Genomic DNA, 19,402 nt, shown 5'->3' with positions numbered 1-19,402 from the left:
CACACTTTCACATACACACACACTCAATTTCACACACACCCACTCACACTTTTACACACACTCACCCTTTCACACACCCACTCACACTTTCACAAACATACGCACACTTTCATGCACTCACACTTTCATACATTCACTTTCACGCACTCATGCACACTTTCGCACCTGCACTCACACTTTCACTCACTCGCACTTTCACACACTCACACGTTCACACACTCACTCACACTTTCAACACACACACATTCACATGCTCACTCACACACTCACTCACACTTTCTCACACACTCCCTTTCACACACTCACTCATGCTTTCACACACTCACTTTCACACTCACTCTCACTTTCACAAATGCACTAACACTTTCACACACACTCTCACACAATCACTTTCACACACTCATGCACACTTTCACACTCTCTTGCACACGTTCACACACTCACACTTTCACACACTCACTGTCACACACACACTTTCACACACACTCACATATTCACATGCTCACTCACACTTTCACACACACATTCACACTTTCACACAGCCTCACTTTCACATGATCACTCACTTTCACACTCACTTTCACATGCTCACTCACACTTTCACACACACTCATACTTTCACACTCACTCTCACTTTCATGCACACTCACTTTCATACACTCATGCACACTTTTTCACACACACTTTCACACACTCACTCTTTCACACACTCACTCATACTTTCACACACACTCACATTCACACACTCATGCACACTTTCACACACTCACACTTTCACACACACTCACACTTTTACACTCACACCTTCATACACTCACGCACTTTCACACACTCACACACTTTCACACGCTCACACTTTCACATGCTCCTTCACACTTTCACACATTCACACTATCACACTATCACACTCTTTCACATATTCACACTCACTTACTTTCACACACACTCTCTTTCACACACACGCTCACACATTCACACGCTCACTCACACTTTCAATTACTCACACTTTCACACACACTCACACTTTCACACATTCTCAATTTCACACTCACTTTCACATGCTCACTCACTTTCACACACTCACGCTTTCACACTCTCTCTCACTTTCATACACACTCACACTTTCTCACACTCACTCACACTTTCACACACTCATGCACACTTTCACGCACACTTTCACATACAATCACTTTCACACACTTGCACGCTTTCTCACTCACTTTCACACTCACTCTTTCACACTCACTCACACTTTCACACACTCACGCACACTTTCTCACACTCTCACTTTCACACACATGCACATTTTCACACACTCACTCAAACTTTCGCACAAACTCACTTTCACTCACTTGTGCACTTTCACACACTTGTGCACACTTTCACACACACTTACATTCACACACTCACGCACGTTCACACACTCACTCACGCTTTCACACACTCACACTTTCACACACTCACACTTATACACTCAAACTCACTTTCACACACTCACACTTTCACAAATGCACGCACACTTTCACACACACTCACTTTCACATGCTCACTCACACTTTCAGACACTCACACTTTCACACACTCATGCACACATTCACACACACTCACTTCCACACATTCACTCACACTTTCACATGCACACTCGCACTTTCACACACACTCACACTTTCACACGTACACTCACACCTTCACACACTCAAGCACACTTTTGCACACTCACACTTTCACACACTCACACTTTCACACACTCACACCTTCTCACACACTCACACTCACTTACTTTCACACACACTCACTTTCACACACTCACTCACACATTCACACGCTCACTCACACTTTCACACGCTCACTCACACTTTAACACACACACACACTTTCACTCACTCTCACTTTCACACACACTCACATTCACACACTCGCTCACACTTTCACACCCACTCACTTTCACACACTCATGCACACTTTCACACACACTCACTTTCACATGCTCACTCATGCTTTCACACTCACTCTCTTTCACATGCTCACTCACGCTTTCACACACACTCACTTTCACAAACTCACTCTCTTTCACACACTCACACTCACTTTCACAAACATACGCACACGTTCATGCACTCACACTTTCACACACATTCACTTTCACACACTCATGCACTCTTTCACACATGCACTCACACTTTCACTCACACTCATGCACACTTTCACGCACACACTTTCACATGTACACTCACACTTCCACACACACTCTATCAAACACCCACTCACACACTCACACTTTCACACTCACTCACTCACTCACTCACACTTTCACACTCACTTTCACACACTCACTCACACTTTCACACATACATTCACACTTTCTCACACACTCACTTTCACACACTCATGTACCCTTCTTCACACTCACTCACACTTTCACAAATGCACTAACACTTTCACACACACTCACTCACACACATTTTCACACACTCATGCACACTTTCACATGCACACTCGCACTTTCACACACACTCACACTTTCACACGTACACTCACACCTTCACACTCAAGCACACTTTTGCACACTCACACTTTCACACACTCACACTTTCACACACTCACACCTTCTCACACACTCACACTCACTTACTTTCACACACTCACTCACACATTCACACGCTCACTCACACTTTCACACGCTCACTCACACTTTAACACACACACACACACTTTCACTCACTCTCACTTTCACACACACTCACATTCACACACTCGCTCACACTTTCACACCCACTCACTTTCACACACTCATGCACACTTTCACACACACTCACTTTCACATGCTCACTCACGCTTTCACACACACTCACTTTCACAAACTCACTCTCTTTCACACACTCACACTTTCACACACTCACTCACACTTTCACACACTCATGCGCACTTTCACACAAACTCACTTTCAAACACTCATGCACACTTTCACATACACACACACTCAATTTCACACACACCCACTCACACTTTTACACACACTCACCCTTTCACACACCCACTCACACTTTCACAAACATACGCACACTTTCATGCACTCACACTTTCATACATTCACTTTCACACACTCATGCACACTTTCGCACCTGCACTCACACTTTCACTCACTCGCACTTTCACACACTCACACGTTCACACACTCACTCACACTTTCAACACACACACATTCACATGCTCACTCACACACTCACTCACACTTTCTCACACACTCCCTTTCACACACTCACTCATGCTTTCACACACTCACTTTCACACTCACTCTCACTTTCACAAATGCACTAACACTTTCACACACACTCTCACACAATCACTTTCACACACTCATGCACACTTTCACACTCTCTTGCACACGTTCACACACTCACACTTTCACACACTCACTGTCACACACACACTTTCACACACACTCACATATTCACATGCTCACTCACACTTTCACACACACATTCACACTTTCACACAGCCTCACTTTCACATGATCACTCACTTTCACACTCACTTTCACATGCTCACTCACACTTTCACACACACTCATACTTTCACACTCACTCTCACTTTCATGCACACTCACTTTCATACACTCATGCACACTTTTTCACACACACTTTCACACACTCACTCTTTCACACACTCACTCATACTTTCACACACACTCACATTCACACACTCATGCACACTTTCACACACTCACACTTTCACACACACTCACACTTTTACACTCACACCTTCATACACTCACGCACTTTCACACACTCACACACTTTCACACGCTCACACTTTCACATGCTCCTTCACACTTTCACACATTCACACTATCACACTATCACACTCTTTCACATATTCACACTCACTTACTTTCACACACACTCTCTTTCACACACACGCTCACACATTCACACGCTCACTCACACTTTCAATTACTCACACTTTCACACACACTCACACTTTCACACATTCTCAATTTCACACTCACTTTCACATGCTCACTCACTTTCACACACTCACGCTCACACTTTCACACACACTCACTCACACTTTCACAGACACTCACTCACACTTTCACACACACTCCCTTTCACATACTCACTCATGCTTTTACACACTCACTTTCACACACACCCACACTTTCACAAATGCACTAACACTTTCACACACACTCTCACATACTCACTTTCACACACTCACGCACACGTTCACACACTCTCTTTCTCACACTCTCACACTTTCACATGCTCACTCACACTTTCTCACACTTTCACACAGCCTCACTTTCACATGATCACTCACCCTTTCACACTCACTTTCACATGCTCACTCACACTTTCACGCACACTCACACTTTCACACTCGCTCACACTTTCACACACTCACTCACGCTTTCACACTCACTCGCTTTCACAAACATACGCACACTTTCATGCACTCACACTTTCACACACACTCACTTTCACACACTCATGCACACTTTCACACTCACATTTACACACTCACGCGCACTTGCACACTCACTTTCACTCACACACTCTCACTCACACTTTCACATGCACACGCACACTCACGCTCACTTTCACACATATGCTCACACTTTCACACACTCACTTTCACACACTCACTCACAATTTCACACTCACTTACACTTTCACACACCCACTCACTTTCACACACCCACTTTCACATGCTCCTTCACACTTTCACACATTCACACTATCACACGTTCACTCACTTACTTTCACACACACTCACTTTCACACACTCACCCACACATTCACACAATTGCACTCTCTTTCACACACTCACTCACACTTTCACATACACTCACTTTCACACACTCATGCACATTTTCACACACACACTCACACTTTCACTCACTCACACTTTCTCACACTCACTCATACTTTCACACACTCACATTCACACACTCATGCACACTTTTGCATGCTCACTTTCTCACACTCTCTCACACTTCCACACTCACTCTCTCTTTCACACGCTCACTCACACTTTCACACACACATTCAGTCTTTCACACACTCACACTTTCACACACTCATGCACTTTCACACACACACTTTCACATGCTCCTTCACACTTTCACACATTCAAACTATTACTCATTCAAACATTCACACTCATTTTCTCACAAACTCACTTTCACACACTCACTCACACATTCACACGCTCACTCACACTTTCAAACACTCACTCACACTTACACTCTCTCTCTCTCTCTTTCACACACTCACTTTCACACACGCACACTTACTCACTCACTCACACTCACTTTCTCACACACACTCGCACTTTCACACACACTCACTCACACTTTCAAACACTCACTCACACTTACACTCTCTCTCTCTCTTTCACACACTCACTTTCACACACGCACACTTACTCACTCACTCACACTCACTTTCACACACGCACTCGCACTTTCACACACACTCACTTTCACACACTCATGCACACTTTCTCACACTCACAATTTCACACACTCACTTACACTTTCTCACACATGCTCACTCACTTTCACACACTCACGCGCACTTTCACACACTTTCACACTCACTTTCACATGCTCCTTCACACTTTCACACTATCACACTCGTTCACACTCTCTTTCACACGCACTCAATTTCACACACTCATCCACACATTCACACAATTACTCACACTTTCACACACTCACTCCCACTTTCACACAGACTCACTTTCACACAATTACTCACACTTTCACACTCTCTTTCACATGCTCACTCACGCTTTCACACACTCACACTTTCACACATGCACACTTTCACACACACACACACACTTTCACTCACTCATGCTTTCACACACACTCACACTATCACACGTTCACTCACACTTTCACATTCACTTTGGCATGCTCACTCACACACACTTTCACACTCACTCACACTTTCATACACACTCACACTTTCACACACATTCACATGTTCACACACTCACACACTCACTCTCACTTTCACACTCACTCACTTTCACATGCCCTTTCACACACCCACTCACACTTTCACACATACATTCACACTTCCACACACACTCCCTTTCACACACTTACTCACACTTTCACACACACTCACTTTCACATGCTCATTCACACTTTCGCACACACACTCAAACACATTCACCTTCTTACACTTTCACACACTCACACTTTCACACACTCACTCACACTTTCACACACGCATGCGCACTTTCACACAAACTCACTTTCAAACACTCATGCACACTTTCACATACACACACTCAATTTCACACACACCCACTCACACTTTTACACACACTCACCCTTTCACACACCCACTCACACTTTCACAAACATACGCACACTTTCATGCACTCACACTTTCATACATTCACTTTCACACACTCATGCACACTTTCGCACCTGCACTCACACTTTCACTCACTCGCACTTTCACACACTCACACGTTCACACACTCACTCACACTTTCAACACACACACATTCACATGCTCACTCACACACTCACTCACACTTTCTCACACACTCCCTTTCACACACTCACTCATGCTTTCACACACTCACTTTCACACTCACTCTCACTTTCACAAATGCACTAACACTTTCACACACACTCTCACACAATCACTTTCACACACTCATGCACACTTTCACACTCTCTTGCACACGTTCACACACTCACACTTTCACACACTCACTGTCACACACACACTTTCACACACACTCACATATTCACATGCTCACTCACACTTTCACACACACATTCACACTTTCACACAGCCTCACTTTCACATGATCACTCACTTTCACACTCACTTTCACATGCTCACTCACACTTTCACACACACTCATACTTTCACACTCACTCTCACTTTCATGCACACTCACTTTCATACACTCATGCACACTTTTTCACACACACTTTCACACACTCACTCTTTCACACACTCACTCATACTTTCACACACACTCACATTCACACACTCATGCACACTTTCACACACTCACACTTTCACACACACTCACACTTTTACACTCACACCTTCATACACTCACGCACTTTCACACACTCACACACTTTCACACGCTCACACTTTCACATGCTCCTTCACACTTTCACACATTCACACTATCACACTATCACACTCTTTCACATATTCACACTCACTTACTTTCACACACACTCTCTTTCACACACACGCTCACACATTCACACGCTCACTCACACTTTCAATTACTCACACTTTCACACACACTCACACTTTCACACATTCTCAATTTCACACTCACTTTCACATGCTCACTCACTTTCACACACTCATGCTTTCACACTCTCTCTCACTTTCATACACACTCACACTTTCTCACACTCACTCACACTTTCACACACTCATGCACACTTTCACGCACACTTTCACATACAATCACTTTCACACACTTGCACGCTTTCTCACTCACTTTCACACTCACTCTTTCACACTCACTCACACTTTCACACACTCACGCACACTTTCTCACACTCTCACTTTCACACACATGCACATTTTCACACACTCACTCAAACTTTCGCACAAACTCACTTTCACTCACTTGTGCACTTTCACACACTTGTGCACACTTTCACACACACTTACATTCACACACTCACGCACGTTCACACACTCACTCACGCTTTCACACACTCACACTTTCACACACTCACACTTATACACTCAAACTCACTTTCACACACTCACACTTTCACAAATGCACGCACACTTTCACACACACTCACTTTCACATGCTCACTCACACTTTCAGACACTCACACTTTCACACACTCATGCACACATTCACACACACTCACTTCCACACATTCACTCACACTTTCACATGCACACTCGCACTTTCACACACACTCACACTTTCACACGTACACTCACACCTTCACACACTCAAGCACACTTTTGCACACTCACACTTTCACACACTCACACCTTCTCACACACTCACACTCACTTACTTTCACACACACTCACTTTCACACACTCACTCACACATTCACACGCTCACTCACACTTTCACATGCTCACTCACACTTTCACACGCTCACTCACACTTTAACACACACACACACACTTTCACTCACTCTCACTTTCACACACACTCACATTCACACACTCGCTCACACGTTCACACCCACTCACTTTCACACACTCATGCACACTTTCACACACACTCACTTTCACATGCTCACTCATGCTTTCACACTCACTCTCTTTCACATGCTCACTCACGCTTTCACACACACTCACTTTCACAAACTCACTCTCTTTCACACACTCACACTCACTTTCACAAACATACGCACACGTTCATGCACTCACACTTTCACACACATTCACTTTCACACACTCATGCACTCTTTCACACATGCACTCACACTTTCACTCACACTCATGCACACTTTCACGCACACACTTTCACATGTACACTCACACTTCCACACACACTCTATCAAACACCCACTCACACACTCACACTTTCACACTCACTCACTCACTCACTCACACTTTCACACTCACTTTCACACACTCACTCACACTTTCACACATACATTCACACTTTCTCACACACTCACTTTCACACACTCATGTACCCTTCTTCACACTCACTCACACTTTCACAAATGCACTAACACTTTCACACACACTCACTCACACACATTTTCACACACTCATGCACACTTTCACATGCACACTCGCACTTTCACACACACTCACACTTTCACACGTACACTCACACCTTCACACTCAAGCACACTTTTGCACACTCACACTTTCACACACTCACACTTTCACACACTCACACCTTCTCACACACTCACACTCACTTACTTTCACACACTCACTCACACATTCACACGCTCACTCACACTTTCACACGCTCACTCACACTTTAACACACACACACACACTTTCACTCACTCTCACTTTCACACACACTCACATTCACACACTCGCTCACACTTTCACACCCACTCACTTTCACACACTCATGCACACTTTCACACACACTCACTTTCACATGCTCACTCACGCTTTCACACACACTCACTTTCACAAACTCACTCTCTTTCACACACTCACACTTTCACACACTCACTCACACTTTCACACACTCATGCGCACTTTCACACAAACTCACTTTCAAACACTCATGCACACTTTCACATACACACACACTCAATTTCACACACACCCACTCACACTTTTACACACACTCACCCTTTCACACACCCACTCACACTTTCACAAACATACGCACACTTTCATGCACTCACACTTTCATACATTCACTTTCACGCACTCATGCACACTTTCGCACCTGCACTCACACTTTCACTCACTCGCACTTTCACACACTCACACGTTCACACACTCACTCACACTTTCAACACACACACATTCACATGCTCACTCACACACTCACTCACACTTTCTCACACACTCCCTTTCACACACTCACTCATGCTTTCACACACTCACTTTCACACTCACTCTCACTTTCACAAATGCACTAACACTTTCACACACACTCTCACACAATCACTTTCACACACTCATGCACACTTTCACACTCTCTTGCACACGTTCACACACTCACACTTTCACACACTCACTGTCACACACACACTTTCACACACACTCACATATTCACATGCTCACTCACACTTTCACACACACATTCACACTTTCACACAGCCTCACTTTCACATGATCACTCACTTTCACACTCACTTTCACATGCTCACTCACACTTTCACACACACTCATACTTTCACACTCACTCTCACTTTCATGCACACTCACTTTCATACACTCATGCACACTTTTTCACACACACTTTCACACACTCACTCTTTCACACACTCACTCATACTTTCACACACACTCACATTCACACACTCATGCACACTTTCACACACTCACACTTTCACACACACTCACACTTTTACACTCACACCTTCATACACTCACGCACTTTCACACACTCACACACTTTCACACGCTCACACTTTCACATGCTCCTTCACACTTTCACACATTCACACTATCACACTATCACACTCTTTCACATATTCACACTCACTTACTTTCACACACACTCTCTTTCACACACACGCTCACACATTCACACGCTCACTCACACGTTCAATTACTCACACTTTCACACACACTCACACTTTCACACATTCTCAATTTCACACTCACTTTCACATGCTCACTCACTTTCACACACTCACGCTTTCACACTCTCTCTCACTTTCATACACACTCACACTTTCTCACACTCACTCACACTTTCACACACTCATGCACACTTTCACGCACACTTTCACATACAATCACTTTCACACACTCGCACGCTTTCTCACTCACTTTCACACTCACTCTTTCACACTCACTCACACTTTCACACACTCACGCACACTTTCTCACACTCTCACTTTCACACACATGCACATTTTCACACACTCACTCAAACTTTCGCACAAACTCACTTTCACTCACTTGTGCACTTTCACACACTTGTGCACACTTTCACACACACTTACATTCACACACTCACGCACGTTCACACACTCACTCACGCTTTCACACACTCACACTTTCACACACTCACACTTATACACTCAAACTCACTTTCACACACTCACACTTTCACAAATGCACGCACACTTTCACACACACTCACTTTCACATGCTCACTCACACTTTCACACACTCATGCACACATTCACACACACTCACTTCCACACATTCACTCACACTTTCACATGCACACTCGCACTTTCACACACACTCACACTTTCACACGTACACTCACACCTTCACACACTCAAGCACACTTTTGCACACTCACACTTTCACACACTCACACCTTCTCACACACTCACACTCACTTACTTTCACACACACTCACTTTCACACACTCACTCACACATTCACACGCTCACTCACACTTTCACATGCTCACTCACACTTTCACACGCTCACTCACACTTTAACACACACACACACACTTTCACTCACTCTCACTTTCACACACACTCACATTCACACACTCGCTCACACTTTCACACCCACTCACTTTCACACACTCATGCACACTTTCACACACACTCACTTTCACATGCTCACTCATGCTTTCACACTCACTCTCTTTCACATGCTCACTCACGCTTTCACACACACTCACTTTCACAAACTCACTCTCTTTCACACACTCACACTCACTTTCACAAACATACGCACACGTTCATGCACTCACACTTTCACACACATTCACTTTCACACACTCATGCACTCTTTCACACATGCACTCACACTTTCACTCACACTCATGCACACTTTCACGCACACACTTTCACATGTACACTCACACTTCCACACACACTCTATCAAACACCCACTCACACACTCACACTTTCACACTCACTCACTCACTCACTCACACTTTCACACTCACTTTCACACACTCACTCACACTTTCACACATACATTCACACTTTCTCACACACTCACTTTCACACACTCATGTACCCTTCTTCACACTCACTCACACTTTCACAAATGCACTAACACTTTCACACACACTCACTCACACACATTTTCACACACTCATGCACACTTTCACATGCACACTCGCACTTTCACACACACTCACACTTTCACACGTACACTCACACCTTCACACTCAAGCACACTTTTGCACACTCACACTTTCACACACTCACACTTTCACACACTCACACCTTCTCACACACTCACACTCACTTACTTTCACACACTCACTCACACATTCACACGCTCACTCACACTTTCACACGCTCACTCACACTTTAACACACACACACACACTTTCACTCACTCTCACTTTCACACACACTCACATTCACACACTCGCTCACACTTTCACACCCACTCACTTTCACACACTCATGCACACTTTCACACACACTCACTTTCACATGCTCACTCACGCTTTCACACACACTCACTTTCACAAACTCACTCTCTTTCACACACTCACACTTTCACACACTCACTCACACTTTCACACACTCATGCGCACTTTCACACAAACTCACTTTCAAACACTCATGCACACTTTCACATACACACACACTCAATTTCACACACACCCACTCACACTTTTACACACACTCACCCTTTCACACACCCACTCACACTTTCACAAACATACGCACACTTTCATGCACTCACACTTTCATACATTCACTTTCACGCACTCATGCACACTTTCGCACCTGCACTCACACTTTCACTCACTCGCACTTTCACACACTCACACGTTCACACACTCACTCACACTTTCAACACACACACATTCACATGCTCACTCACACACTCACTCACACTTTCTCACACACTCCCTTTCACACACTCACTCATGCTTTCACACACTCACTTTCACACTCACTCTCACTTTCACAAATGCACTAACACTTTCACACACACTCTCACACAATCACTTTCACACACTCATGCACACTTTCACACTCTCTTGCACACGTTCACACACTCACACTTTCACACACTCACTGTCACACACACACTTTCACACACACTCACATATTCACATGCTCACTCACACTTTCACACACACATTCACACTTTCACACAGCCTCACTTTCACATGATCACTCACTTTCACACTCACTTTCACATGCTCACTCACACTTTCACACACACTCATACTTTCACACTCACTCTCACTTTCATGCACACTCACTTTCATACACTCATGCACACTTTTTCACACACACTTTCACACACTCACTCTTTCACACACTCACTCATACTTTCACACACACTCACATTCACACACTCATGCACACTTTCACACACTCACACTTTCACACACACTCACACTTTTACACTCACACCTTCATACACTCACGCACTTTCACACACTCACACACTTTCACACGCTCACACTTTCACATGCTCCTTCACACTTTCACACATTCACACTATCACACTATCACACTCTTTCACATATTCACACTCACTTACTTTCACACACACTCTCTTTCACACACACGCTCACACATTCACACGCTCACTCACACTTTCAATTACTCACACTTTCACACACACTCACACTTTCACACATTCTCAATTTCACACTCACTTTCACATGCTCACTCACTTTCACACACTCACGCTTTCACACTCTCTCTCACTTTCATACACACTCACACTTTCTCACACTCACTCACACTTTCACACACTCATGCACACTTTCACGCACACTTTCACATACAATCACTTTCACACACTTGCACGCTTTCTCACTCACTTTCACACTCACTCTTTCACACTCACTCACACTTTCACACACTCACGCACACTTTCTCACACTCTCACTTTCACACACATGCACATTTTCACACACTCACTCAAACTTTCGCACAAACTCACTTTCACTCACTTGTGCACTTTCACACACTTGTGCACACTTTCACACACACTTACATTCACACACTCACGCACGTTCACACACTCACTCACGCTTTCACACACTCACACTTTCACACACTCACACTTATACACTCAAACTCACTTTCACACACTCACACTTTCACAAATGCACGCACACTTTCACACACACTCACTTTCACATGCTCACTCACACTTTCACACACTCATGCACACATTCACACACACTCACTTCCACACATTCACTCACACTTTCACATGCACACTCGCACTTTCACACACACTCACACTTTCACACGTACACTCACACCTTCACACACTCAAGCACACTTTTGCACACTCACACTTTCACACACTCACACCTTCTCACACACTCACACTCACTTACTTTCACACACACTCACTTTCACACACTCACTCACACATTCACACGCTCACTCACACTTTCACATGCTCACTCACACTTTCACACGCTCACTCACACTTTAACACACACACACACACTTTCACTCACTCTCACTTTCACACACACTCACATTCACACACTCGCTCACACTTTCACACCCACTCACTTTCACACACTCATGCACACTTTCACACACACTCACTTTCACATGCTCACTCATGCTTTCACACTCACTCTCTTTCACATGCTCACTCACGCTTTCACACACACTCACTTTCACAAACTCACTCTCTTTCACACACTCACACTCACTTTCACAAACATACGCACACGTTCATGCACTCACACTTTCACACACATTCACTTTCACACACTCATGCACTCTTTCACACATGCACTCACACTTTCACTCACACTCATGCACACTTTCACGCACACACTTTCACATGTACACTCACACTTCCACACACACTCTATCAAACACCCACTCACACACTCACACTTTCACACTCACTCACTCACTCACTCACACTTTCACACTCACTTTCACACACTCACTCACACTTTCACACATACATTCACACTTTCTCACACACTCACTTTCACACACTCATGTACCCTTCTTCACACTCACTCACACTTTCACAAATGCACTAACACTTTCACACACACTCACTCACACACATTTTCACACACTCATGCACACTTTCACATGCACACTCACACTTTCACACACACTCACACTTTCACACGTACACTCACACCTTCACACTCAAGCACACTTTTGCACACTCACACTTTCACACACTCACACTTTCACACACTCACACCTTCTCACACACTCACACTCACTTACTTTCACACACTCACTTTCACACACTCACTCACACATTCACACGCTCACTCACACTTTCACACGCTCACTCACACTTTAACACACACACACACACTTTCACTCACTCTCACTTTCACACACACTCACATTCACACACTCGCTCACACTTTCACACCCACTCACTTTCACACACTCATGCACACTTTCACACACACTCACTTTCACATGCTCACTCACGCTTTCACACACACTCACTTTCACAAACTCACTCTCTTTCACACACACACTCACTTTCACAAACATACGCACACGTTCATGCACTCACACTTTCACACACATTCACTTTCACACACTCATGCACTCTTTCACACATGCACTCACACTTTCACTCACACTCATGCACACTTTCACGCACACACTTTCACATGTACACTCACACTTCCACACACACTCTATCAAACACTCACTCACACACTCACACTTTCACACTCACTCACTCACTCACTCACACTTTCACACTCACTTTCACACACTCACTCACACTTTCACACATACATTCACACTTTCACACACACTCACTTTCACACACTCATGTACCCTTCTTCACACACTCACTCACACTTTCACAAATGCACTAACACTTTCACACACACTCACTCACACACATTTTCACACACTCATGCACACTTTCACATGCACACTCACACTTTCACACACACTCACTCACACTTTCACACACACTCACTCACACTTTCACACACACTCACTCACACTTTCACACACCAACTCACACTTTCACAAACATATGCACACTTTCACACTCACTCTTTCATACATTCACTTTCACACACTCATGCACACTTTCACACATGCACTCACACTTTCACTCACTCGCACTTTCACACACACTCACTCAATTTCACACACTCACACGTTCACACACTCACTCACACTTTCAACACACACACTTTCACATGCTCACTCTCTCTTTCACACTCACTTTCACACACACACACTCACACACTTTCACACACACTCCCTTTCACATACTCACTCATGCTTTTACACACTCACTTTCACACACTCACTCACTCTTTCACAAATGCACTAACACTTTCACACTCTCTCTCATACTCACTTTCACACACTCACGCACACTTTCACACACTCACTTTCACATGCTCCTTCACACTTTCATACATTCACACTCACTTACTTTCACACACACTCACTTTCACACACTCACCCACACATTCTCACAATTACTCTCACTTTCACACACTCACTCACACTTTCATACACACACACACACTCACACTTTCACACACTCACTTTCACACACTCATGCGCACTTTCTCACACACTCCCTTTCACACATTCACTCATGCTTTCACACACTCACTTTCACACTCACTCACACACACACACTCACTTTCACACACCCACGCACACTTTCACGTGGTCACTCACACTTTCTCACATACATTCACACTTTCACACAGCCTCACTTTCACATGATCACTCACACTTTCACACTCACTTCCACATGCTCACTCACACTTTCACACACACTCACACTTTCACACACTCACTCACACTTTCACACACACTCACTTTCATACACTCATGCACACTTTTTCACACACTCGCTCTTTCACACACACTCTCACTTTCACACTCTCTCTCACACTTTCACATACACTCACTTTCACACACTCATGCACATTTTCACACATTCACTTTCACACTCACTCACACTTCCACACTCACTCTCTTTCACACACTCATTCAGTCTTTCACACACTCACACTTTCACACAATCATGCACTTTCTCACACACACTTTCACATGCTCCTTCACATTTTCACACATTCACACTATTACACTCATTCAAACATTCACACTCACTTATTTTCACAGACTCACTTTCACACCATCACTCTCACTTTCACACTCATTTTCACATGCTCACTCACTCTTTCACACACACTCACACTTTCACTCATTCACACACTCATGCACACTTTCGCACACTCACTTTCACACACTCACTCACATTCACACACCCCTTCAGTCTTTCACACACTCATGCACACCTTCACACATACACTTTCACATGCACAATCACACTTTCACACTCACTCACTCACACATTCACACGCTCACTCACACTTTCACACACTCACTTACTCACCCTTTCACACACACTCACTGTTTCACACTCACTCACACTTTCATACTCACTCTCTTTCCCTAACTCACTCACACTTTCACACACCCATTCAGTCTTTTACACACTCACACTTTCACACACTCTCTTTCACACACTCACTCACACACTCACACTTTCTCACACTCACTTTCACATACACTCACACTCATGCACACTTTCTCACACTCACTCACACTTTCACACACCCATTCAGTCTTTCACACTCACACTTTCACACATGCATGCACACTTTCACACACACTTTTACATGCACACTCTCACTTTCTCACACACACACACACACTTTCACACACACTCACACTTTCACACACTCACTTTCACACTCTCACTTTCACACACTCACACTTTCACACACACTCACTTTCACACACTCATGCACACTTCCACACACACTCCCTTTCACACACTCACTCACGCTTTCACAAATGCACTAACACTTTCAAACACACTCACTTTCACACGCTCATTCACACTTTCGCACACACTCAAACACGCACACTTTCTCACACTCATGCACACTTTCACACAAACTCACTTTCAAACACGCATGCACACTTTCACATGAACACTCACACTTTCACACACTCTCACTTTCACACACACACATTCACATGCTCACTCACACATTCACACTCTCTTTCACACACTCCTTCACACTTTCACACACACTCACTTTCAAACACGCATGCACACTTTCTCACAAACTCACTTTCAAACACTCATGCATGCTTTCACTCACTCACACTTCACACACACACACACCCACATGTTCACACACACTCACCCTTTCACACACTCACTCACACTTTCGTGCACTCACACTTTCACACATTCACTTTCACACACTCATGCACACATTCACACATGCACTCACACTTTCACTCACTCACACTTTCACTCACTCACACTTTCACTCACTCACACTTTCACTCACTCACACGTTCACACACTCACTCACACTTTCAACACTCACACACATTCACACACTCACTCACACTCTCACACTCACACTCACTTTCACACACTCATGCACACTTTCACACACTCACACTTTCACACACTCACTTTCACATGCTCCTTCACACTTTCACACATTCACACTATCAAACGCATTCACACGATCACACCCACTTACTTTCACACACACTCACTTTCATACACTCACTGACACATTCAGACGCTCACTCACACTTTCTCACACACTCACACTTTCACACACTCACTCACACTTCCACACACACTCACATTCACACACTCATGCACACTTTCTCACTCACTTTCACACACTCACTCACATTTCCACACTCGCTCACTTTCACACGCTCACTCACACTTTCACACGCTCACTCACATTTCACACACACTCTCATTCACACACTCATGCACACTTCCACACACACTCCCTTTCACACACTCACTCACGCTTTCACACACTCACTTTCACACAGTCACTCACACTTTCACAAATGCACTAACACTTTCAAACACACTCTCTTTCACACGCTCATTCACACTTTCGCACACACACTCAAACACACTCACTTTCACACACTCACGCACACTTTCACACAAACTCACTTTCAAACGCTCATGCACACTTTCTCACATGCACAATCTCACTTTCACTCACTCTCACTTTCACTCACACACTCACACTTTCACACACTCATGCACACTTTCACACACTCATGCTCACATTCACATGCACACTCACACTTTCACACTCACTCACACTTTCACACACACTCACCCTTTCACACACTCACTCTCAATTTCACACACTCACACTCACTTTCACAAACATTTGCACAATTTCATGCACTCACACTTTCACCCACATTCACTTTCATGCACTCATGCACACTTTCACACACACTCACTGTGGTAAACCACTGTTATACCTGCCTGTGTGGGTGTTTGTATTCCACTGTGTACATGTCTGTACATGCCTCGGCTGACTCCTCCCACGAGTCCAGGTACAAAGGTGACTGCTCCACAGTCCCTCGGTATTCTGGACTGGTCGACCACTCGAGTCACACCTTCATTCTCTTGCTAATAAAAGCCTGTTAGTTACTCGCTTAACCTCAGTCTTTTGAGTAATTGATAGCGCATCAATTTTATTACCAAGATTTTTTTATAATGGAGAAGAGCCTCACACCAGCATGCCTGGACTTAGACCATCGGGAGGCGGACGCATCCACCAAGTTTGCTCACTGGCTTAGGTGCTTTGAAAGATTCCTGATCGCCTCCGCTGCAACGGTCAAATTGGATGTGGACAAACTGGATGTCCTGACCTCCAAAGTGAACCACCGAGCGTACTCGGTCATCCAGGATGCGACCTCGTACACGGCTGCTCTCAAGCTCCTCAAGGA

At 44.3% G+C, this 19,402-nt stretch overlaps 1 protein-coding gene across 1 annotated transcript in view; it reads left to right on the top strand.

The window, feature by feature from the left end:
* Positions 1–1,800: 1,800 nt before the first annotated feature.
* LOC147104906 (uncharacterized) overlaps positions 1,801–19,402 on the top strand; it is a gene marked incomplete at its 5' end in the record, with an annotated part of 81,830 nt that continues 64,228 nt past the window's right edge. Inside the window, 2 exons of the mRNA XM_085962194.1 lie at positions 1,801–1,996; positions 7,849–8,218. Coding sequence (XP_085818320.1) covers positions 1,801–1,996; positions 7,849–8,218 — 566 coding nt within the window. The remainder of the gene's footprint in view (positions 1,997–7,848; positions 8,219–19,402) is intronic.

Source organism: Somniosus microcephalus, chromosome 19 (assembly GCF_052327205.1).
Source record: "Somniosus microcephalus isolate GS21.2 chromosome 19, FLI_Smic_1.0, whole genome shotgun sequence".
Classification (NCBI taxonomy): Eukaryota; Metazoa; Chordata; class Chondrichthyes; order Squaliformes; family Somniosidae; genus Somniosus; species Somniosus microcephalus.
The sequence above is the reverse complement of the archived record's forward strand: the minus strand, read 5'-3'. Positions and strand labels throughout refer to the sequence as shown.